This window comes from Lithobates pipiens, unplaced genomic scaffold, assembly GCF_037356315.1.
Source record: "Lithobates pipiens isolate NorthernLeopardFrog02 unplaced genomic scaffold, aLitPip1_a1.2 Scaffold_22, whole genome shotgun sequence".
NCBI classification, from domain to species: domain Eukaryota; kingdom Metazoa; phylum Chordata; class Amphibia; order Anura; family Ranidae; genus Lithobates; species Lithobates pipiens.
Genome location: NW_027507784.1, coordinates 171401351 through 171428317, shown reverse-complemented (window position 1 = coordinate 171428317; position 26967 = coordinate 171401351). Strand labels below are relative to the sequence as shown.

The 26967-nt window shown below is 42.2% G+C and overlaps 1 protein-coding gene across 1 annotated transcript in view; it reads left to right on the top strand.

Moving 5' to 3' along the window:
• LOC143924363 (aldehyde oxidase 1-like) overlaps positions 1-26967 on the top strand; it is a 258253-nt gene that overhangs the window by 205375 nt on the left and 25911 nt on the right. Inside the window, exons 27-29 of the mRNA XM_077448643.1 lie at positions 810-905; positions 16356-16484; positions 26724-26798. Of these exons, the coding sequence (XP_077304769.1) occupies positions 810-905; positions 16356-16484; positions 26724-26798 (300 nt within the window). The remainder of the gene's footprint in view (positions 1-809; positions 906-16355; positions 16485-26723; positions 26799-26967) is intronic.

Here is a 26967-nt window from a genome sequence, read left to right as displayed (position 1 = left end):
CACCCCCAGACCTCTCCTGGGTAGCCACCTATATAATTGGATATATGCCTGTGGGAATAACCTTTCAAAATATAACCTTTCAATATATATGTATAACTCATTCAGCAAGTGAATGTTAAAATAACCACAATGATGCGCCAGTAATAAGTCCAAACAGCTGCTCCCGCTACTCTCTCAGTTCATTTGGGTTAGTCAGCTAGTTTCTCTTACCGCTCCTCTTGATGTTAATCATAATTAGTAGCTGGTCACATGAAAACAAGAGAGATGCATCATTGCGCAATGATTTAGCAGCACAATTACCTTTTTTACATAATTTCTGATGTAAAGAGGGCTCAGCGGACTCTGATGTAATATTCTGAGAATAGGTAAAATTGTGAAATTATTTGGTAAAATCCTTAGCCTGTAGCTGTAGCGTACCTAGGATATCTGGCACTCCGGGTGATATTTTTTTGACCCCCCTCCAAAAAACAAGGTTCTGATCTAATAAAGTAAATTGTGGGTGTGGCCACATTGCGTCAACAGTTGCGGGGGCTTAAAAGGGCATGGTTAAATAAAATGTACGTCTTCTCCCCCCATTCACAGCACACTTATTCCACAGTCTATTAAGCTAACCCCCACAATACAAATCTCCCCTAACTTTTTAAATTTACACCCCCCCAGCCCACCACACCCCTTGAGTACAGACCTCTCAGTACTCATATGTGAACTGTTTTATTAAACAACTGTTTGATACTTTATAATTGTTTATTATACCATTGCTACATATATATTTTACTATTTTATTTGCTTTTATTTGCTTTGCTCCTCAGGCGTCAGCTTTGGTTCATATTTACAGAGATGGGAAAGTCCTTGTTAGCCATGGTGGTGTAGAACTGGGCCAGGGTCTCCACACTAAAGTCATACAGGTATTTGGAGAGATTCATTACTCATTTGTACAATTTATCATCACTATATATTATGTGGTTTATGTACAGCCCTGTTAAGTAGCGGTTTGTGCAACACCTTGCTAGCTTACCAGGGCTTCTTCTATGAGGTCATAGCGAAATGCATCTCTTTTCCTGTAGCCAGGTGCTGGGCTACAGCAATATGGAGGAGACCTTCCCTTTTATTCTCCCCCTCTACGGAGATACTGATACTCCACAGGGAGTGGAATTAGTTGCAGTTGAGAGATGGGGTTGTCTACCGAAGGGGCCCCTTGGACAACCCTGACGACAGATGACATCTGTTTCTAAAATAAAAACACAGAGAGACCTATTGACAGCTTTACATGATGAGCATGGGTGCCTAGGCCAAGAGGAATTTCAGGCTAGTCAGAGGTCGCTTCCATTGGCTTTGTATATGAGCTGAAGTCGAGGGCTACTGTCACTTTTGTCAAAGGTGTATTCAGGAAAAGACTTTACCAAGCAAGTCTGCACTGGTGGGCATTCGCCAAAGAAAAGGACCAATGGAAATGGTGTGCATTGATTTCCTGTGTCTTAAGCCTGAATTGAGTGGGCAAGGAAATGTCCTGGTAGCAAATGTATTTATAATCACGCACATAGGTTGGACTTGATGGACTAGTGTCTTTTTTCCATCTCACCTACTACTTAACTATGTAAATGACCACTTTACCCGATATGCTCAGGTGTTCTCAACCAAAGACCAACACGCCTCAACTGTAGTCAAAGTTCTTTGAAACAGTTCTCTGTTCACTATGGCCTGCCTTAGGGTATCCATCCCAGTCAAGGAAGAGACTTTGAGAGTAAGTGTTACCGGCCTCAAAATGTGAATTAAGAGAGCCGATGATTGTAGACGCGATGAGATAAGGTGATCAGCTTGGCGTGGACTGCAAAGAATCACACAAACAGCATGAGATATGACCACTGACTTTATGGCTGGAAGTAGTTTTATTTTTACATAACAATACATCTTTTACATTTATATAGTCACATGTTTATAACCATTAACAATATATATAATACAGATTTTAACTAAAGTATTTTAAAACGTAGTTATAACAATGAACATTACTAAATTTTAATAACATATATATCCCTGTTATTCAGTGTTATAGATAATTATCTTTATCTCTCTGGTACACTTTAAGTGTACAATAATCATACTAGCAATGCATTGCTTTAATACAAATATTTTCATGGTAGTACTCTTTTTTAACCACTAGATGGTGCACATTGCATGTCTGTATGATGCAATACATAAGCTTTACATACAATAGGTTTTTTCTTAATACTAACAGAAAACATGTGCTTTTATAAATCTATGCAATTTTCAATAAATCAGGTTTAAATATACCTATTTAGAAAGGTTTAGTGTTTATCATAGACATTTGTTCTGACTAATGCAGTATTTTCATGTTCTTATGCACTTTTCACTTGTTCCACACACATGCTGTTCTAAACTTCTAATTACAGCAAAACTATAGCATAAAATCTGCTGAGACTTTTTCTGCATCTGCTCAAGATGTTTAGGAATCTTTCTATCACAGGTTAATACAGATTAGGAACGATTTAGAGCACATACCTGCAAAGAATCACACAAACAGCATGAGATATGACCACTGACTTTATGGCTGGAAGTAGTTTAATTTCCAGTCACATGGTGTGTGGCCTTATATAGACTCTGTTTGTGTACCTTCTCTGCCATCTACTGGTTATTAATAGAATAGAAGGGAGATGTTTAGAAATATAAAAAAAAAATGAATATGTACTTTGCTTTGGGGTGTCTGTTTTGTGACCATATAAACCCCAGTCCGTCACATAAGCTCATCAAAAGATGGTTAGATCTGCTAGGTATTTAGAAATCCAGAACTACTCTCTATCATCCTTATGGGGACCCCCTTTGTAGATATGCTTGGGACTCTCTTGGCCAAAACACAATGCAGTAGCCACATTGCAGCTGTAGTACTGAAAACAATGATATGGGTTATTCACTATACCTGCTGATATGTGGAAGGGAAGTTCAACTACCTGATGATCTGGCCTGTGGCCCTTCCTTAGATCAGACATCAATAACCTCTCTCCGAGGATATGTAGATCGAGAAAATTAGAAAATCGCATATGAAAAAGCTCTGGGGGCCTCCAATATCTGAGGTCAAAAGAACGTTGACCTTAAATTAAGAATACAAGACATGCAGCTTGGGGACAGAGTTTTGCACCCCAGGGTTGCGCAAACTAGCTGACAGCTGAAAGTCTCAACCCCTTATTATCTGCAAACCACTGCCTGGATTGCCAGCCTATCAGATCTGCCCAGAAGGGAAAACGGGCCAATAATGGCATTGCAATCATCTCTTGCCCATAGTTCGGATGTCCTCATAGACTGATGCTGGTCTTCGATTTCTTGCAGACCTCATCTAGTAACCTGGTCTTGAGAAATTGTTCAAAGAACAGATGAACAAGACAGTGAGGAAGAAGTGATGGGCATCAACTGGCTGTGGCCTTCTTCATCAAAAAAAATAATGTCTGCTTTAACCAAAGAAACAGACCCGGTAATCCCCAGATCTGAGATGCCAGAACTCACGCTTCAAAGTTGGGATCATATGGAGATAACAATGTAAATGGATAAGGCCAGACTTACTGCATCGCAGGAACCATGAACCAAGCAAACCATTGGGCCACCACAGAAACTGACAAATGACACCTTGGGAGAAAGCTCAGAAGAAGTAATTTATATAACACAATGGAATAATGATAGGCTGACCCTCCTTACCAAACATTTAAAAGGGGGCCAAATGAATTCACCCCTGACACAACCAGGTGGGCCATTTCTAAATCGATGGCCAATAAACAAGATAACCCTCGCCCCCTAACAATTGGTGGGAGGTTCCCTTGTTGATCTCAGGTGTCAATGAGACTTATTTAGGTAGTTACTTGCTAATTGATGTTCATCTTAAGTTACTGGCTCCAGTTAAGTTGATGGCATGGACACTATGTGCTTGAAGGAATTTGTCCCATCTTGGGGACCAAAGAGTTTAATGGGGAGAGTACGTAGCCAGGACATGGGCTACACCACTATGGAGAAGGAGACATTGCCTTTTATTCTTTCCCTATACTGAGATACTGATGCTATGCTTCACCATATTCTTCTGGCCAGCAGGGGGAGAGCTAAAGCCAAGCAAGCCCATAGCCTTCTATGCAGAGTGCCAAGAATGCTGGGAGTTGTAGATGAGACGCCAGCCATATAATGGCTACAATATACAGTAATGGTTACACTACAGATCCCAATATACACAATGCAGTAGGAGGAGTGGAAAATATTTTTTTAATGAAACTTCTTCCTCTTAGCATCAAGGGAGTTAGAGGGAGAGAACCCTGTCTGGCTATTTGCCTTATCATGCTGCACGCCATACTGCACCTATTCCAAACCTAGGATTCACCTGTACTAACCCTATACTGCATTATACCAAACATTTACAGCACCTGAACCACATCTACCTTGCACCTGTGCAGAAGCTATACCGTATCTATACTGCATGCAGGTTAACTGGGACTGTCGTTAAATGCACAAATGCTCTTAAAGGTCTCCAATGATAGCCGTCAAAAGAACTGCCCCTTCCATGCTAATTATTCTGCAAGCCCCCTTTATTTCCCAGTCCTCTCCAATACCGTCCTCCTTTAGGACTAGCATCGCTGCCATGAATGCACTCTGGAAGTATAGCTCCAGCACTTACTGGAATAAAAAATGGATAGGAACCTCACGCTACAGAAAAAAATGGCAAAATTAATCATATTAATGCTGCTCCCCTCAAAGTGCAATGTGCTAACTTTTTGTAATTGGGGTGATGTGTGGTAGGGGCCAATAGCGTGAAGTGCTGAACAAATGTACAATTAATTATTATTATGCATTTGTGATTAGAGTGCATAGTGCTATTAATGATATAAATATATACAGTTCAACAATTTTTGACAATTGATAATGATGGTGATGGTAACAATAAATCAATCAGTTCAAATCCATAAATCTCTTAGCCCTTGTACACACGGTTGGGCATTCCGACAACAAAATCCGGATTTTTTCCGACGGATTTTGTCCGAAAGTGGTGTTGTATACACATGGTCAGACAAAGTTGTCGGAAAATCCGATCGTTCGGAACGTGATGACGTTAGGTCGTTGTAACGGGACTACGTGGGTGGCTAAGTCCGATCGGATCATGTTGTCGGAAAATTTTATATCCAGCTCTCAAACTTTGTTGGTCAGACATTCTGACGGAAATAGTCAGATGGAGCCCACACACGATCGGATTATCTGACAACACGGTCCGATCGGACCTTTTCCGTCGGAATGTCCGACCATGTGTACAAGGGCTAAGTGATGTGTAGGGATGAGCTTAATGTTCTGGTCAACCATAAGTTTGACTCGAACATCGAGTGTTCGCCCGGTCGCTGAAGAACAAACATTATGGGGTGCAAAGAAGTGCACCGCTAATAGTGAAAATTATCAAACGAAATTAATTGAGCTTGTATAAATGAGCTTAAATAAATAAATGAATAAAAACCCACCAAAATGACGTAAATTAATAAAATGACACTAGTATCAAATAAAATTTAAAAAAATGATAAACAAAATTAATATGCATATTCCAAAAAATTATCCCACCAAATTGACGTGAAATAATAAATATAATTAAGATCAGAGAATAATGGTGAAAAAATACTTAAGAAAGTAAAACTAAAGCAGACATCATCAAAAATTCATAACCAACCTAACAAGTGTTAAAAAACCTTTTTTAGTGGCAGACAACACTGCAAATAATTGTATATAAATAAATACTAATAAAAAAGAAAAGTAGATTAAAAAATCCAATATAACGTGAAATTATATATTAAAGTGCAATTTAATATATAATTTCACGTTATATTGGATTTTTTAATCTACTTTTCTTTCCCTGACGTTTTGGCACTCCCACTCCCACTGTGGATGCTACGGTACAAAATGTGTTGCAAGCCATCCCTGCTGCTGCTCCAGTCTCTGTGCAGGCACCCGCCTTGAGTATTACCTCTATAAGTGGTATGTCTGGTTCCGCTCCACTTCCCCAGCGATTTGGGGGAGCAATCCAGTCCAATGCAGAGGGTTTCTCAACCAGGTTGAGATATACTTTGAGATGCCGCCCTAGGCATTTCCCACAGAAGAAGCAAAGTAGGTTTTGTGATATCTTTGCTTTGCCTTGGCCTGGGCAAACCCTTTATGGGAGACGCAAAAACCTGTTGTCTTGAGTTACCCTGAGTTTGTGGCTTCTTTAAAAAGGGTATGTGACATTCCCGCACACCCCGCTTCTGCTACCAAGTGCCTCATGTCCATAAGAGTACGAGAACTGTTGCCGATTACGCCATTGAATTCTGCACTCTGGCAGCAGAGGTTGCTTGGAACAATGAGGCCCTCGTGGCTGCTTTTTTCCATGGTCTCTCTGATACCATCAAGGATGAGATAGCAGCCCCAGATATACCCAATGAGCTGGAAAAGTTGATCACGTTTTCCATCCTCATTGCCTCCAGACTCAGAGAAAGACTCTCTTTTAAGAATCGCTTACAGAAGCCTCCTGTACATTTGTATCCCAGCTTTGCCGTCACACCCTTGCCTCCCTCACCCCCCATGCCTCCTGGAACCGAGTCGGTCAGTGAAGGTGAACTCATGCACTTGGGTTTCACGTGTCTCTCTGCAGAAGAGAGAACCTTTAGGAGGAGGGAGAGATTGTGCCTTTATTGTGGCCAGGCAGGTCACTTTTTGAAGTCTTGTCCTACCCGTGCAGGGAACGCCCAAACCTTGAGGTCCTGTCACAGACAGACTTTAGGTGGCGTTGTTTTGTCCCCAGTTATCCAGAAGGATAAGCCCCTGGTTTCGGTTACCCTTTCTTGGGCTGAGTCGTTTGTCTAGATACAGGCTCTAATCGACTCTGGGGCTGCAGGCCTGTTCATTGATGCTGCCTTCGTATCCAAGCACTCGATTACACTGCAGCTGCATGACACCCCACTTGCCATTGAGGCTCTTGACAGGAGACCTCTACAGCCGGCCCATGTGACTCATGAGACTGTTCCATTGTCCATGGCCGTAGGGGCTCTTCACCATGAGACAATCCAATTCCAAGTTATTTCCTCACCAAAGTTTCTCCTGGTTATTGGTTATCCTTGGTTACAGAGGCACAACCCCTCTTTTGATTGGCTCCACGCTGAGGTTCTCTCCTGGTTGCCACAATGCAGTAAGACATGCTTCCAGAAGGTAGCCAAGGTCCTGTGCACCTCTTCACTCTCCTCCCTTTCGAAGGAGTACCACGATTTAAGCGATGTCTTTGACAAAGGTCAAGCCGGTAGTTTGCCTCCACACCGGTCATTTGATTGCGCAATTGACCTTCAAACTGGTGCCATACCCTCTCGTGGTCGGGTTTACCCTTTGTCAGTCTTGGAGGATAAGGCCATGGAGGAATATGGTCCAGATGCACTTTCTCAAGGTTTCATCAGCAAATCCTCGTCTCCTGCTGGTGCTGATTTCTTCTTTTTTGACCGCCCCAAGGGAGCAACAGTTTTCACAAAGCTTGATTTGAGAGGGGCATACAATCTCCAGAGGATTAAGGAGGGCAACGAGTGAAAAGCTGCATTTAATACCAGAACAGGCCATTATGAGCACTTCGTAATGCCTTTTGGCCTTTGTAACGCCCCCACAGTTTTTATTAACAAATATTATTAAGGAATTTTTTAGCGATGTCCTCCGACATTTGTTGCAGTTATGTGTGGTGGTTTATCTCAACGATATCCTCATATTTTTCAAGTCCCTGGAGAGCCACCACATAGATGTCTGTCGTGTGCTTCAGAAACTGAGAGTACAATCTCTATTATAAATTGGAGAAGTGCGAATTCCATCGTGAACGGGTTAAATTCCTGGGTTATGTCATTTCCACTGCTGGTTTTTCGATGGATCCAGAGAAACTTTCAGCAGTCCTACAGTGGTCCCGACCCATGGGTTTATGTCCTCTGCAGCGTCTTCTTGGGTTTGCCAACTATTATTGGAAGTTTATTCATAAATTCTTGCCTCTGGTCAAGCCCCTGACTGATATGACCGGGAAGGACCGAAACCTACAGAGTTGGTCTCCGGAGTCCATGAATGCCTTTGAAAGTATCAAGGCTGCCTTTGTTTCTGCTCCTGTGTTGGCACATCCTGATCCCTCCGGAGTCCATTAATGCCTTTGAGAGTATCAAGGCTGCCTTTGTTTCTGCTCCTGTGTTGGCACATCCTGATCCTACGTTACCTTTTATGCTTCAGGTTAATGCTTCTGACACTGGAGTTGGCGCCATTCTGTCTGAACGTCCTACCTCTGAGAGCGCTATGCATCCTTGTGGCTACTTTTCCCAGAAATTGTCATCTGCGGAGTGCAATTACGAGATTGGTGACAGAGAGTTGTTAGCGATCATTTTAGCCCTGAAAGAATGGAGACATCTCCTCGAAGGTACCACTGTGCTGGTTCTCATTCTTACTAACCATAAGAATCTCACATTCTTGTCTGAGGCTAAACGCCTCTCTCCCAGAAGGGCGCGATGGGCTCTTTTCTTGTTAGGTTTCAATTACATTGTCTCATTCTTACCCGTTACTAAGAATGTAAGGGCTGATGCTTTGTCACAACTATTTTCCTCCACTTCCAAGATGGAGTTGATTCCAGTTCCTGTGATTCCTCCTGATCATATTTTGTCTATGGTTCACACGAGTCTCACTTCTCATTTGGGTGACAAAATTCTTGCTGCTCAGGTCCATGCTGCTCCTGAGAAACCTTGTGACTGCTGCTTTGTCCCAGAGAGTCTCCGTACTGATGTGCTCCAGACTTACCATTCTCCCAAGGCTGCTGGCCACCCTGGGAAGAATCAACTCTTTTAGACCATTTCCCAACAATTCTGGTGGCCTAGTCTATGTGCTGATGTAACCGCCTTCATTGCTGCCTGTTCTGTGTGTGCTCAGAGTAAGACTCCACAACACCTTCCAGTGGGTCTCCTACAACCCATTCCCAATGGAGAGAGGCTCTGGACCCACCTGTCTATGGATTTCATTGTGGAGTTACCCAACTCCCAGGGCAACACAGTTATCCGTGGGCAGAGTTTGCTCACAATAGTGCCTTGAATTCTGCTTCTTGATTGTCCCTGTTTATGGCGAACTATGGTTTCCAACCTACCATGTTGCCTGACCCTTTTGTTCCACAGAGTAATCCTGCGTTAGAGGAGCATCTCCGTGGTCTTCGTTCCACTTGGGCACAAGTCCAGGAGGCTTTGCGACATGCTAATGATAGGTACAGACCCCATGTTGACCACAGACGCCTGCCTGCGCCTTCCTACCAGGTTGGGGACAGGGTCTGGCTGTCATCTTGCAACCTCCGACTTCGTGTTCTCCCTCTGAAGTTCACACCTCGGGTTTATTGAGCCTTTCTGTATTATTCGCAGGATTAGCCCAGTGGCTTACGCATTAGCCCTTCCTTCTAATATGCGTATCTGAAATGTATTTCACGTCTCCTTATTAAAACCTTTGGTCTGCAACCGCTTTATCACCTCAGTGCCACGTCCTCACCCTGTTCAGGTTGGGAACCAAGAGGAGAATGAAGTACAGTCCATTGTTGACTCCCGTAGGTTCCGTTTGTGCATACAGTACCTGATGCATTGGAAAGGGTACGGTCTGGAGGAACGCTCTTGGGTCCCATCCTCGGACGTACATGCCCCAGTCCTCCTCCGTGTATGCCATAGACAGTTTTCCCTCAAGCCTGGTGGACCTCCGAGGGGGGGGGGGGGGGTTGTTGAGGAGGCGGTACTGTCAGGGCTGGGCCCAGCCCTTCCTTCTCTGAGCTGGCCACTCAGCTGTTGGCTAATTGCCAGCTTCTATCTCTCCACAGTGACTCACCTGTTGATTAACCTGCTCGTCGATCCGGCCTACTTAAGCGGTCCAGTCCGGATCATCTCTGCCTTTGCCTTGGTCACATCTCTAGAGACGCTCTCCTGTGTTCCTGTTAAAAAGACTTGCTTGGCTGACATTCCTTCTGGCTCCCTGACGTTTTGGCTTGTCTAACTATCCGTTCCGGTTCCTGATCTCTGGCTATTTGGCTTTTTTTTATTATTATTAAACAAGTGTGATTTAACTGTACTTCTGTCTGTCTGATTCATGGTTTCTGACACAGGCTCAAGGGAGCTTGGCTTCTTTTCACCATGCCAGTGGCTACTGATCAAGGATGCATGCACTGTCCTGTCACCATTTGAGGAGGCCACAAGGATGGTGGGCAGCAACAATGCATGCATTAGTCACACTGTCTCTCTAGTCTTCCTGTTGGAGCACACGCTTCATGGAATCATGGACAGGGCACTTGAGGCAGAACAGCGGGAGGAAGAGGAGGACTTCCTTACCTTTCAAGGCCCCCCTCTGTCTAGATAGCATTCCTGCGGACCAGCCAAACACACAGGAAGAAAAGGAGGAGGATTGTGTCAGCGTGGACGTAGAGGATAACACTCAGCAACAGTCTTCAAGGGATGGTTTTCAGTCCCCAGAAACCCAAGGAGTTGTACGTGGCTGGGAGGAGGTAGGTATGGATCATGTGATCCTTAGTGACCCAGTGGACTCAGAATCAAATGCCTCTGCAAACTTACACTGCATAGCCTCCCTGATTCTGCAAAAGGACCCTAGGATTTGTGGTATCAAGGAGAGGGATCATTACTGGCTGGCAATCCTTCTTGAGCCATGTTACAAGAGTAAGGTTGCAGAACTCATCCTGCCTTTGCAGAGGATTGAAGAAAGGTTTGTGCAACGCATTTCCAGACCCTGGGAGGGTACAATTTCCTGGACAACATGTTGCTGAGGTTTCACTCAGTCAGAGGAAGAGCAGTGGAGAAGGTGGCCGGCTGATCGATGCCTTTAAACAATTTTTCAGTCCTCAGCCCATGGTCTGATTGGTTCAAGCAACCATCGCCAGCGTCTGCATTACATGGAGCAGGAATATCTAGGGGCAAGACCACACTTTGAGATCTTTCCAACAGAGCATCCACTGGGTTACTGGGTCTTGAGGATGGACCACTGGCCAGAACTTGCTCAATATGCAATTGAGCTACTGGCCTGTCCTGTATCCAGCGTGCTTTCTGAATGCACATTCAGTGCTGTTGGAGGGCTTGTTATGAATCAAAGAGTGTGTCTGTCCACAGACTCGGTTGATAGGCTCACATTCATAAAAATTAATCAGCAGCTATCAAGCACCTGATGCTGATGTAACTGATTGAATTTGCTATGGGTGTTGGATCCCTTGAAGACTGCCTATGCTGACTATCCTATTTCTCCTCAATCTTGATGATGCTAGCTTCCAGCAATATTTTTGGTTTAGGGCACCACCGCCACCACCCAAGGCCAAATTTGTCTGCCCCTGTTTAACAGGGGTATGTAATTACAATTCTTGATATAATATTTCACAACAGGGCCCGTTCCTGTGCCCAACAAGAGTATCTGTGAGGGGTTACAGTGTTGTGGCACCACCACCAACACTCAAGGCCCAATTTTTCTGCCCCTGTTTAACAGGGGCATGTAATTACAATTGTTGATATAATATTTCACAGCAGGGCTCATTCCTGCACCCACCAAGAATAACTGTGAGGGCTTACAGTGTTCTGGTACCACCTACACCTAAGGCCCAATTTTCTGCAGAATATATAGGGTAGGCCATATAGTATGTATACTGCTGTTCAGAGTATATAATTCCTGGGGGACCCCTACGCCATTTTTAAAAGATTTGGGTGCAGGGTTCCTCTTAATATTCATACCAGACCTGCAGGGCCTGGTATGGATTTTTTTATCTTTTTATCTATATTGCCGGGATCCGACAATACCTTACATCCATGAGCAGTTTTAAATTACAATTTTTCCTTTAGAAATGTAATTTCGCTGTGGCACTGTTATAAACATGGGGAAAATGCGCTACTTTACAGGCACACTAAGGACATCCCCAGGCAAGATATTTAAAGCAATATTTAATTTTTATTGTTTCACTTTAAGCATTATTAAAATCACTGCTCCCGAAAAAAATGACGTTTTTAAAACTTTTTTTTGTATTGATACATATCCCCTGGGGCAGGACCTGGGTCCCCAAACATTTTTTATGGCAATAACATGCCTTGCATATAAGCCTTTAAAATTAGCACTTGTTTTTTTTCACATGACTTTAATGGTGTTCACACACATTTTTTGCATGTTCTGCTGTGAACCGAACTAGGGGGTGTTGACCTCTTCCCCAGTGTTGTGACTCAATCCATGCGCAGTCACCAAAGGCAAATCTTTATATATCACCGATGAGTGTAAGTAAATTGCCTACTCACCAGATGAACATGACCTCTTTAACTAAAAAGAATGTCACAACAGGCTGTTTGTATAAATCACTGGGCTTGCTGGTATGCCAATGAAGATGTAGCTGGAAACCTTTTCATTATTATTCTCCTCTCCACCATGGTAGACCATTAAAAATAAACATAAAAGTGACCATAGCATAATACAGTTTATTTAAAATTATGACTAAAACAATGCTACATGTGGCTGCTTACATTTATAGGTGTCTTTTACCAGCACTGGGTATAACAGCATAGATAACGAGGTAGAAGGTCTGCAGCCACCTGGCCTCTGCTCGGTACTTGGCGTGCGTTCTACCGCTGTGGTGATGGTAAAATCGGAAGTAGCGTACCGGAAGTGCTGTGATCGGATATGTGCCTCGGTGTACATTTCGTTTTACCACATCATCAGGAAGCATCCTGATAATAATGAATAATAATGAAAAGGTTTCCAGCTACATCTCCATTGGCATACCAGCAAGCCCACTGATTTATACAAACAGGCTGTTGTGACCTTCTTTTTAGTTGAAGAGGTCATGTTCATCTGGTGAATAGGCAATTTACTCACACTCATCAGGTGATATATATAAAGATTAACCTTTAATGGTGCATGGATAGAGTCAGATTACTAAGGCCGCGTACACACGCGGGGACTGTTCGCCCAACTTTGTCCGTCAAACAGTTTCGGCAAACAGTCCGCTCAAAATTAGCATGGACGGACATGGCCACACACGACGGACGAACAGTTTGCTGAAACCGTGCGCGATGACGTGAACGGCACGTACGACGGGACGAAAAATACGACGTCCTATACACTGCATTATAACTTTCGGCGTGAAAATCCTTTCTGAGCATGCGCGCAACTTTGTTTGACGAACAAGCCTACACACGCGGGGACTGTCCGCTGAAACAAGGTTTCAGCGGACAGTTTTTCGGAATTTCCGAAAAACCTTGTTCAGCGGACTGTTCGCTGAAACTGTCCGCTGAAAGCCCACACACGAGCGGACTGTCCGCTGAAACTTGGTTTCAGCAGACAGTTTCAGCGAACAGTCCCCGCGTGTGTACGCGGCCTAAGATTTATGGACTTTGAACTGATTGATTTATTGTTATTATCACCATCATTTTCAATTGTCAAAAATTGTTGAACTGTATATATTAGATATATCATTAATAGCACTATGCAATTGTAACACTAACCCCCGAAGGAGCTGCTGGTTATTTTTGGGCTTACCGTTACCTTTCGTCCTCCTTGTTTCATGTCTAGGGGAAGTCCAGTGGTAGATGGCCCAGTAACTTGAGACTGACAATAGATCCACTTGAATTAATTTTTTTTGCAAAAAACTCAAAGCATTGAACAGTCTTTCTACTTGGGATCAGAGGGTTGGGAAGGAATTCAGGTACTCTCAATGTCAAAGTCTATAAACGTTAAGGAACTTGCTTACTTTGACTGCATCCAGAGAATAGCCATTCGCAGCTGGATGAACACTCAGGTTGGACAGTCCCTTTCTCACAAGGCCTAGCAGCCAACCAGGTGTTTACTCAGGAACAAAGTCTTTATCACCAACGTTGTTGCAGAACATGTAGGGAAACTAAGCTGTAGAACACTTATAGGATACCTGGATCTTTCAGCCTGCTTGGCGATATCCACAAGAACGGATTCTCTCGGTTACTTCAGCCCTTCCAGGCTCTTGTTAAGAAAACCAACCTGTACGTGGTGTTCTTCTAAAGAGTTCTCCCCTGGAATGCTCGAAGTTCAATGGGTTTCTCCCGAACCGGAGACAGCACCCATCCACCTTGGAATTCTTCCTTAGTTCCCTTGCCTTGGGCTACCCAGCCCTAAGGCATTAAAGTCAGGTGGATCTGCACCCCAGGCCATAGCCTTCCTGGGGGCTGGTCAGGAGGACCAGGACCATGTAATCAGCACAGCATACTGTACCAGAACTCCAAACCACGTGATGTCCGCATCTTAAATACCCTCTGCCAGAGGGCACAGTAAGAGGGCCACTTCCACTGACCTGACTCTGAGAGAGATTAAATTAAATGCCCAACCAGACCATAGTTCCATGCCTGCCACCAAAAACAGCGCCCCCCTGTGGCCAGGCTGAACATCTCACAGCCCAGTCAGACTGACACAGAAGTCAAATTTAGGCAAATAGACTCAAACCAAACTGTAGTTTGGGCAAAGTAAGATTTTGAAAAACACATAGTGCGTGCTCTTCAGGATTTCACAATTTATTATATTGTATTATATTTGTCTAATCACAAATGCATAATAATAATTGTACATTTGTTCAGCACATCACACTAGCGCCCCCTCACACACATCACCCCACTCAGTGGAAACTTTACTATTGCTCACTGCAGCACTTGAGGAGGCCTTGCTACTGATTATGCTGATCTGGACGCCAGACTTATGCCTAGTCCTTACTGTTAATTATCTTGTATGCAAAACTTTTTTATTACCATTGTTAATCTATTTTATGCTTGCCCAGTTACCAACCCTATTAGGTGGCAATATATTAAGTTTGTCTTTACTACTTGGTTTGGTGCCTGTTCTCTTTTGGTGTAGCACTACTATTGGGTACTTAGTACTACTTTTGGTGATTTTCTGTGTTATTGTATGTTAGTACACTCAACCTGGTGTGTCTGAGAGCTGAGGTTCTTGAGAAGGTCCATTCCAGTAATATACAGATAAAGCCCCAGCAAAAAAAGTAAAGAATTAATAGAGCAAATAAACATGCAAATGTAATTGTCAACTAGCACCAGCATCCCTAGTGTTGTTGGCAACCCTGGGCAGGCAACAATTGGACAATCATTACAATATACCGACAGCAAACATTTTATTGTGACAAAATGCTATATGATGAATCCTAGATGGGTAACCCCTTCCTGCCCTAATGCAGCCACCCTACCCCCAAACGAAAATGGCAGTCCCCATCCAAGCAAATATATTTACTGTTCTCCCCTTCCAAGACGTGTAGCAAACTTAAGACACAGATCATCACAGGGTGAGGGTAGAACCTCCCAGGCTTGAGAGAGCATCCTTGGGCTATGATCTGGATCTGCTAGGGAGATGCTACCACTCTGGCAGTAGGCTTGTAGACCACTTTTTACCAGTATAACAAACCTACTAAATATTCACCAGATGGAGATAATAATGGACTTCACACCACCAAACCAGTTATGGACCAGAATTTCTATAATATTCACTTCTCTAGACAAAGTGAAAACATGTAAAAGTAGTACTCTTTTTTTCTTTTATTTGTTTATCACAAATTCCTGACCTAAATGTATCTGACCTGCTGGGGCAAGACCTGAAATAAACTGCCCATTGTCAAACTAAATTGCAGGACTATGATAATTCTGGCCAGCTTATTAGAAAGTGTTGATTCCTTCACAGGGTAAAGCCTAGTACACATGGTCCGAATATCAGGAGGCATCAGCTGGTTCAATAGAAACCGGTTGACATTTGGCCCATGTGTACTGCAGTTTTGAAGGGGCAGGACCAAAAAAGGTCTGACTATCAGCTCCAGATCAGTGCTCTCAGCCAATGGCTGAGAGTGCTGACAGGGGTGCTCTGGTGGGGGGCTGCCCCTCTGTAAGAACAGCAGGGGAGATCGCTGTACTAACATTGGATATTTAGTACAGAGATGTCAGGGGTTTTTTTTGTTCATCCCTGCTGGGTTGAATGAAAGAAAACTACTGGTGTGTACTAGGCTTAAACGACTCTGATTGTACTTTACACAGTTACAGCCATTACAGCTTATGCATATTTTCCCTGCCAAGGACATTTCTCTGAAGCAATTCCTTTCTATTTTTGGTTCTATATAGAGGAAAGAATTCAGAATAATGTCCTTTTATGCTACTAGAATACAAAATAATACATTGCCTGTCACAGCTAAGCATGTCTTGAAAAGGGAAAATTGCTTTTCCACAGCACTGTGTGTTGGATAATATTTTTTATATTTACAATTTAAATTTTTTTCTAGAGACAAAATCCTAAATGATTTTTCATTAAATTGTTTGTCTAATCCTTATCAGATTGCAAGCAGAGAGTTGAGGGTTCCATTATCACATATATACATCTCTGGGACCAGCACAGAAGTTGTACCAAATTCATTTCCAACTGGTGGAACCATTGGGACAGATATTTATGGTCTAGCAGTCAAGGTAAGAGTTTGACAGGATTGTTTTTTTTTTTTCCCATAAAAGATTTTATTGAAAAAAAATGCAAGACATACAACTGTGCAAGTCAGAAAAACATCATAAACACAAAGTGCTGTCACGACCCTATCTACTCGACAGGATTGTTTTAAGTGGTATATCATGCAATAGACAAACCATGCGAAATGTACAGGCTGCCAGATATAATGAAACTCTGTTACTTCACTGTTACTGGAAATTTATATTTCTTGCATGGGTTGGAGAAGCAAACACTTGTCTTGAAAATGTCCATATAAGAAGCAAACATTTCAAACATGATTTCATAATATGCAAGGCGGGATGAACAACCATTGTATTAAATACTGTCTTTTTCAACCATAATGGAAAGGTCTAAGCTTGTGACTTTTCTTGATCCACATTGCTGCTATCTGGAGCTGAAGTTGGTGCCACAGACACATTGCGTTGTCTTCAGTCTGTCACCAAAGTATTGGTTGATGGTCTTATTGTTATGAATAAAAAAATTATATAATAATTTGTTCTACCGGTTCTGTAAAAAAATAAATCAATCACAAATCAAATGAACAAATCAAAACATTATTCCAACATGGAAACGTATCATTTTTGCTTAAAAAAAATACTGATGTAGAAAACCTTGTAATTATCTGGAAGAAACCACAGCCACTTGTTCAGTAATTCCACCGCCTCTGAGAGTACAAAGAAGTCAGCTGAACTGCTATATGTTCTCCGATCTTTTCCTCCAATCATTCGGCCTCCTTGATAAGTAATTATGAACCACTATAATTAAGGAATGACCTCAACAGTGCATGATAATCCAACTCTATACCATGTCTTCTCCACATTTTCTCATCCATGTGACATAAAAAATACAATTTGACTGGACAGTGTAACATTATAACAAATTTCTTAAAATCAAAATCCACTCACATAAATAGTGCTTCCAATTGCACTGATTAGTATTGCTTTTGTGGAATTGCACCGAAAAGGAGCTGCTGTCATCAATTATAACATGTGTGTATTTATGTGCATAGGTATTTGTGCGTATATATGGTGTGTATGCAAGCAGGAGGGATTCCCCATCCTCCCACTCTTTATGTTATACGTTAGACTTTTAAAGTTCACTAGAGACTCACCATACAATATCTTAAAGCAGATGCATAGACCTAAAAATTGGTAATTGGTATCCTCGAGTTTGTATGGGAAATGACTTAAAGGATTTACATGAGGACATTCATAACATTATCAAATTGACAAACTTGATGGAGAAGATTAGTCTGATTTGTCTGGAACAGTTGTAAGAATGAAAAAAAATGATGTTGCTTATGTAAGACCTCTATATCCAGTATATCTCATTTAGAAAGAAATTCGGTGATCACTTGACCACAGCTGCTTACACAAGCCTGCAGCATATGATTTATTTATTTATTACATGTTCTTGCATAGCGCCGTCAATTTACACAGCACTTTACAGATATGTATTGTGCATTCACATCAGTCCCTGCCCTCAATGAGTTTACAATCGAAAGTCCATAACTCACATTCATGCACACATATACTAGGGCCAATTTAGACAGGAGCCAATAATCTACCAGCATATCTTTAGAGTGTGCGAGGAAACCAACACAGGCACAGGGCAGAAGTGATAACCACTTAGCCGCTGTGGTTATGATATGGTACTGTTTTATTTATAGTTAAACTTATCGAATAGCAAATCACCTGTAAAATAGTAAATCTTCCATAAAAGATCTTGTAACAAAAACTGCTTTTGTCTGGCAAAACTGTTTCTCTCGCACTCTCTCCCCTATACTATACAATAATCTACTATCTTGAGAAACACAGTTCACTATTCTTAGCCTCAATTTACTGCATTGAGAAATTTACAATTCAATCATTTTAACTGGCTATGAAATTATTATTGCATAGAAAATGCTCAGTGTAACAATTACCATCGCAAGTGAAAACTGGCAAGTGTGGTAGCAGAGGAGGTGGACCATAACGAGAATCTTACTTTGACCTGAATAGGCACAGGGATATTATCATTATTTCAATCTTGAATATAGAAGCTTTAGATCCTTTGTTGAGTTGTTGCTGTTTATTTTGTTTGTGTGTAAATGATAAAATGATGCAACATTACTCCTTAATCACTTGCTGCTGCCCATTGTTAAATAACAGAGGGTGGTGCGGCTCTCGTTCTGGGTAGACGCCATATGACGGCGCACCCAAACAGCCGATGTTGCTAGGACATGGCGCGACCCTGATCTCTGTAAAGAACCACTTTGTCCATTCACAGTCAGTCACATGTAAATACAGGAAGTGTCAGCAATCGACTTTCATCGCCTCACACTGACAGAGTGTGTGGCGAGGAGAGCCGATCAGCGGCATCTTCTTCCAGGGGACATGAAGACATGTTATCAGGGCACTGATTACAAAAAAGCGCAATCCGTGCCCATCTTTGCGAGCAATCCATGGCCACCAGTGCCAGCAATCAGTGCCCACCAATGACAGAAATCCGTGCCCACCAGTGCCATTAGTGATGCCAGTCAGTGCTGGCTTTCAGTACTGACCATCAGTTATGCCCATCAGCGCCGCCTATCCATGCTGCCTATCAGTGCCAACCTGTGCTGCCTATCAGTGTCACCTATCAGTGCCCACCAGTGCCACCCATCACTGCTCATCAGTGCCACCAATAAGTGACCATAGGTGCGGCATATTGGTGCCTCCTCATCACTGCCGCCTCATCAGTGCCCATAAGTGCCACCTCATCAGTGCCCATCAGTGCAGTCTCAACAGCGCGCATCAGTGAAGGAGAAAAATTACTTATTTACTAAATTTACTGACAAACTTTCAGTCTTTTTTTTTTGTAAAAAAAATAAAACCCCAGCAGTGGTCAAATACCACCAAAAGAAAGCTTTATTTGTGGGAACAAAATGCTAAAAGTTTCATTTGGGTACAGTGTGTAATGACCACGCAATGGTCATTCAAAGTGTGACAGCGCTGAAAGCTGAAAAATGGCCTGGGCAGGAAGGGGGTGAAAGTGCCCTGTATCAAGGTGGTTAAAATGATTGCAAAGGTTGTTTTTGTTTTTTGTGTTTTTTTTAAATAAGAAACATGTTATAATTGCCTCCTCTGTGCAAGGGTTTTGGTGTGGGAGGAGTGGCGTCTCCACCTCTTCTCCGGTGCCCCCACAGAGTGTCGCATAACATAGGGGCACTCATGCAGGCATGCTCCAGAGTCCTGCTATTGCATCTATTGACACAGACAGCAGGACTCGCCCCCCTAGGTCCCGTGTCACTGGATTTGATTGACAGCAGTGGGAGCCAATGGCTCCTGCTGCTATCAATCTATCCAATGAGGGCTGAGACAGCGGCTGGAGCTGCTGTGCTCGTCCCCATCGCTGGACCGGGTTCAGGTAAGAAAAAAAGGGGGGGGGATCTGGGGGGGTGCTGAAGTACAAAAGGTTTTTCACCTTAATGTATAGAATGCATTAGGGTGAAAAACCGTGAGGGTTTATGACCCCTTTAACAGCTCATTTGGATATATACTGCATTAATACTGCTAGTGATACATTTGTCTAGCCTGGACAACACACAGGGCAGGCATTCAGCGGTTAGCCTTCATCACAGGCGGAGCGTTTTTTTTTGTTTCTTTCCCCGGGTCTGGCAGGCATCATGATTGACTATGGATCTACATTGGGGGACATGTTTGTTTGTTTGTTTTTCGATAAAGGCATTGTCAGAAACTGCCTCTTGTCTTTTTTTTTTTACACTTTTTTTGGTGAATAGGTACCCCATACTCATTCACATAGGGAGGGGACTGGGATCTGGAGGCCACCTTGTTAAAGGGGGCTTCCAGATTCCAATAAGCTCCCAGCCCACAGACCCCCCACAACCAGTGCCCGGGGTTGTCGGGAAGAGGCCCTTATCCCCATCAATATGGGGACAAGGTGCTTTGAGGTGGGGAGGTAGAGCCCCCCCATGTTGAGGGCAAGTGACTTGGTTTGGTTCAAGAGGGGGGGGGCACTCACTTTTTTTTTTTTGGCATGGGGATCCCCTTAAAATCCATACCAGACCCAAAGGCAATATATATGTCATTTTTTTTTCTTTATAAATGTCAGTTTTGCTGCAGATACACCACTTTACAGGCAGACTAAGGGGACCCCCAGGCACTATATTTAAAGTTTTTTTTTTTTTCACTTTAAGCATCATTAAAATCACTGCTCCTGTAAAAAATTATTACTTTTTTTTGCATTGATACATGTTCCCCAGAGCAGTGCCCAGGCCTCCATATCCCTTTTATGGCCAAAAACTTGCATATAAGCCTTCAAAATGGGAACTTTTGATTTTTCAAATTCTGGTCCTAACTTTAATAGGGTTTGGGTCCGAACTTTTGAGATGTTCGAGTTCTGGTGCGAACCGAACTGGGGGGTGTTCGGTCCAACTCTATAATTGACATTTGTTTGTTCTGCACAAAATGTGCTCCATATAAAGCCAGAGCTGTTAACAAATAGCTCTGCACAAATTGTCTGATTTACGCATTTTCTCACGCAATTTGTTAAAGAGGCTGGCAGTTTAGTATTCAGTTAGAGCGCAGAAGAGTTTATTTAAATTGTATTTATTTATTTTAATGCTGTCTGGGTCCTCACTGGGGTTAGGGTTGATTTTTTTCCTGGTGACCATTGTAACTGAGAGACAAAGAGGGGAAACTCAAGATTTTATCATCCACGCAAGAGGTGAGGGAAAATTTTCCACTGGTTATAACGCTTATTGTGATTGCTCTCCAACATAGGAGTTCTGGTCACTTTGGAGAATATTCATCTCATTTCCTTTTGCATTGAAAAAAATATTTTCTACTTTCTGTTATAAACACATGTCCAATAAAATCAAATATCTTCATAAATGTAGGCCAAAATGTATTCTGCTACATGTCTTTTTTTTTTTTAAATCACAATAAGACCCCTTCCACACTGTGGCGATTTTCAGGCACTTTAGCGCTGGAAACAGCCTCTGCTAAGCGCTTGAAAACCACCTCTCATTCATTCCAATGTGACTTTTTACACTCGGACGGTGCTCTTGCAGGACATTCTGCAAAGTCCTGCATGTAGCATCTTCGGGGTGGGTCGAGAGCTCTGTATTTATCACTCCTAAAACACCCTGCTCATTGAAAAGCGATTTGAAAGCGCTGAAAAACATTTTTTTGGGGGGGTTAAAAGCTCCCAGCTAGCGGATGAAAAGCGGTGCAAAAAAGTGCTAAATAAACAGTGCTAAAGTGCTGCTAAGTGTGAAAGTGGTCTAAAACCCTGTACACATGATCAGACTTTCTGACGGGAAATGTTGTATGTGAGTAGAGATGTGAATAGAGCACCAAGTTCGCAACACGGGAAAAGCTATAGGGAAGTCCCCATGCATCAGAAGGGGGAGGTGACCCTGCCCTCTGTTATATAAGAAGTGTCAGAAGAACAGAAGCATCACACGGCGGAAGACCCCCACTGAGGCGGATCGTGTGGACGGAGCAGAGAAGAAGCCGGAGCAAGATGCGGGATGAAAAGATAAAGAAGAAGATGGTGGACATGAAAACTGATGTAAAAATTGACAACCGTATCCGTTTTTTCCACCGTTTTGTTACCACAAAAAAAGTGACTGAACTGAACAAAAAAACTGAATTCCCGTTTGAAAGGACCCAAAGTTGTCCCTTTGAGACTACCCATCACATTTTCAGAGGCTGTAAAATGCCGGAACAGTATAAATACTTCCCAAATTATCCCTTTTTTGAAAGTAGACACTCCAGGGTATTTGATAAGAAGTAAGGTGGGTGGTTCAAGGTTTTGAAAAATTAATACATTTTCATTTCATTCTTCTTTTTCCAAAACCTTGTGGCAACAAATGAGATGTGAAAAATACTCAGCATGCCTCTTAGCAAATACAAATACCTTGGAGTGTCTACTTTCCAAAAAGGGGTAATTTGGGGGTGTTTGTATTATCCTGGCATTTTAGGGCCTTCAAAATTGTGATTGATAGTCAAGAAATAAAATGCACTTTGAAATCTTGAAGGTGGTCATTGGATTTTGGGCCCCCATAAAAAAAATGTTGTTTTCCAAAAACCTGTGAAAAATAAAATCTTTCATGGACTCCACATGCCTCTCAGCAGGTGTCTTCTTTCCAAAAAGGGATAATTTGGGGGGTGTTTGAACTGCCCTGGCATTTTAAAGCCTCTAAAAAAATAAAAATAAAAAATACATGTGTGCTGGGCATACATGTAATGTTCTGGGCAGCTGAGCTGTGAAAGAAGCCTTTGGGAGGCTACTATGGGTTCTACGGGCATGTGCTCGACTTCTTGGTTTCTGCAGTTGCATTATGCTACTAGAGCTAGCCACCTCACCACCTTGTACTGCACTGTTGGTGCTCACCACTTCTCCATGAAATAGTGCAGTGCTGGTGTCTAAATGGCCACCATGGACTAGGCTCTTGTTGCTTGCCAGATCACCAAATAGTAGTATAGCATTAGTACTTGCATCCTGCTGCAATTGAGCATAATTATGTGTTTCTAGCACTTCAGCAACATGTTTTCGGGTTTGCCTGATTTTAGAATGGACCTCTTCTCCATCATCTGAGCTAGGTATTAGGGTTTTCTATAGGTTCTATAGGTTCATATTCTGAGCTTTATTCTGACTGTGAGATTTTGCCTTCACTCTCATCCATCATTCTCAAAATCCTGTAGGTGATTTTGCATTTACAGGTACCTGCCACTGGCTGGGAGAGATGTTAACTGACTGATGCTATCTGACATCGCTAGTGACATTAATAGTGAACAGTGATAAATATTGTACACCGACACTGTACTAATGGCACTGGTTTGGTGATGGGGCAATCAAAGGGTTAAATGTGGCAACAGGAGTATGCAAGTGTAAATGTGCTGTTTCTATTCACATAAGTCTGGCTTTCTTCGCTTCCTGAACTGAAAAAGACACAAGAAGAGAAGAATGGTCTAGATCCTGTGTGTGTGTTTACAAACAAGACACAGGGCTGTTCTGTGATTGGCTACAGCCGATCAGCAGGTTCATGGCAACATCATTTGTTGAAACCTGCTGACAAACTTGTGGTGTAGCTAAGGTGACCAGATTTTTAAAATTAAATCTGGGGACATTTTTTTTATTGGCAAATGGTGAACAATTTTATAAGCATATTTTCCTCAAATGATATATGCAGTGTATGTGGTATGTGTTTATAAATTGTGAAAAAAGACAATCAGCGCCAAAATAAAATTACTTCCTCCTATAACAGGGTAAATGTGTGAAATCACCAATATATGTGACTGCACAGCTGCTGAACTCTTACAGTGATACACCACACCAAATTCAATATTGTTTTCTAAATAGTGCAGGGCTGTGTCTCATTAACCACTTGCTGATCGCTGTCAGCACATATACATCGGCAGAATGTCACGGCTGGGCAAAGTAAAGTACCCATACGTTACTTTGAATTTCCCACATGCACGCGCCGCCGGCGGCCTGCGCGCGCCCCCACCGCGAGCTCCGTGGCCGTGCCCGCGGGACCTGTGGACTTGATCGCCGCTGGGATACCCGCGATCGTGTCACAGAGCTGAAGAACGGGGAGATGCCGATGTAAACAGTATCTCCCTGTTCTGATTAGTGACAGGACACTGACCGTGTGCTCCCTGTCATCGGGAGCAGCGATCAGTGTCGTGTCACTGCTAACCCCTCCCCCAGACAGTTAGCATCACTGCCCAGGACACACTTAACCCCTCCCCACCCCCTAGTGGTTAGCCCCGTCACTGCCAATGACATTTTTACAGTAATCAATGCAATTTTATAGCATTGATCGCTGTATTAATGCCAATGGTCCCAAAAATGTGTCGAAATTGTCCAATGTGTCCGCAGTCACGATAAAAATTGCTGATCGTCGCCATTACTAGTAAAAAAAAAAGTTATTAATAAAAATGCCATCAAACTATCCCCTATTTAGTAGACTCTATAACTTTTGCACAAACCAATCAATAAACGCTTAGTGCGATTTAAAAAAAAAATGTTTTACCAAAAATATGTAGATGAATATGTATTGGCCTAAACTGAGGGAAATTTTTTTTTTATATATATTTGGGGGATATTTATTATAGCAAAAATTTAAAAATAATGCTTTTTTTTTAAATTGTCGCTCTTTTTTTTTATAGAGCAAAAAATAAAAACCGCAGAGGTGATCAAATACCACCAAAAGAAAGCTCTATTTGTGGGAAAAAAGGACATCAATTTTGTTTGGGAGCCACGACCGCGCAATTGTCAGTTAAAGCGACGCAGTGCCGAAGCGCAAAAAGTGCTCTGATCAGGAAGGGTGTAAATCCTTTCGGGGCTGTAGTGGTTAAATAATGTGCGTACAAAATTTTATATCAAACATTTTTCATTATCAAAAAATATTTTTAATAAAAAATCGAAAATGTCAAATTGAAAAATTTGAAAAAAACTGTTCATCTGTGTCAATGCTTAAAAAACAATCATCGCTGTGTGTGTTCGTCCTCAAAAGGATCAATATCCAGTGCACACCTTCACCAGCCGAAGTGCCTGCTCACCTCAAAGATGAATGTAAAAGCATAGACAAATCACTCCTTGTGCCCACCACAATGGATCAACTTTCACTCTCCAATGGTAATGGTAATCGCTGTGTGGGTAATCAGCATTTGTATTGCCGTCAGACAAACCTTCTTTCACTTTCTCATACGTGCTCAATCACACTATTACTTCCGTGGGTTATAGACATAAAACATCAAACACAAGTGCCATAGTGTACCCTGTTTGCATGTTTATTAATAAAAGCCCCCAAAACAAATCCACTTACAAGATAAAAAATGTAAAACGGCATGTCTCAAATCATCACCGTAAATCAACACTCACGATGCTTCACAGATTCGGCACCTCCCCTCTAAACGCGTGTCGGCATCTCATTGGCCTTCATCAGAAGACTGATGAAGGCCAAGACTGAAAACGTCACTTCCACCCATAGCTCTTAATGGGCCTTTTTTTTTTTTAATTACCAATTTTTTTTTTCTTTTTATTGCATTTTAGTGTAAATATGAGTTCTGAGGTCTTTTTGATCCTAGATCTCATATTTAAGAGGTCTGGTCATGCTTTTTTCCTATTAGGGATGTTTACATTCCTTGTAATAGGAATAAAAGTGACACATTTATTTTTTTAAAAGAACATTGTAAAAATAAAAAATAAAAGCTAAAATAAATAAGACATTTTTTTTTTAAACGCTCCCCATCCAGCCGAGCTCGCATGCAGAAGCAAACGTATATGTGAGTAGCGCGTGCATATGAAAACGGTGTTTAAACCACACATCTGAGATATCGCCTCAATCGGTAGAGTGAGAGCAATAATTCTAACCCTAGATCTCCTCTGTAACTCAAAATATGTAACCTGTAGAATTTTTTTAAACGTCGCCTATGGAGATTTTTAAGGGTAAAAGTTTGTCACCATTCCACGAGTGGGCGCAATTTTGAAGCGTGACATGTTGGGTATCAATTTACTCGGCGTAACATTCTCTTTCACAATGTAAAAAAAATTGGGCTAACTCTTTACTGTTGTCTTATTTTTTTTTTTCAAAAAAGTGTATTTTTTCCAAAAAAAAAGAGTGACAGAAAATATTGCAATGACCGCCATTTTATTCTCTAGGGTGTTATCGCCCTGTAGCAAAATGCAGTCTCAAGGGTGAACAATTCGCAGCCCCAACAAACAATTCCAACTGGTGTGTAGTAATGTCATGTAGACAGCTCCGATACCAAGTCCAGATGAGGCAATAAACAAAATAGTCACCAAGGAGCTCAGTAGGAAATTGACTCTCATAAATGTCCCAAGTAAAAGCAATTTTCTTTATTGTGAAAAAGCAAGCTACCACTTGTATGAAGGAATGGCAGCCAGCTGCAGAGAGATCAGCGTGCTATACCCACTGGCGCCATCACCATCACTTTTTTATTCTTTCAAATGAATGGTCAGCCTTATAACTCATGGTACCTACCGCGCATGCATTAATGCGCTGCAACAGTGTGAATCCAGTATTGGGGCCCATTCTCACCACACAGCATGTGCTTGAATCCACATGTTTTCTTGCATTAGGAAGCCCATTCATCTGGACCTGGTATTCTTCCCGGTATCTACTATATAAAATACTTTTAGAACAGTGGATCATAATCTAACCTTTCACCATTCTTTCTCTTACCTAGTATGCCTGTGAGACACTTTGGAAAAGACTGGAACCTTTTGTCAAAAACAATCCTAATGGGAAGTGGGAGGACTGGGTAAGTGCAATCTAATACTATCAAACTGAAAATCAAGTACCAACTACATTGTGTAAACCTGAATGTTTGTGTCAAATGGAAATGTTATTCCTGTTATTCAGTAAGCTTTACCTATAACCAGTGAAGTGATTGGCCTCAGACGATACACAGAGATTAAACAAATCCTCCT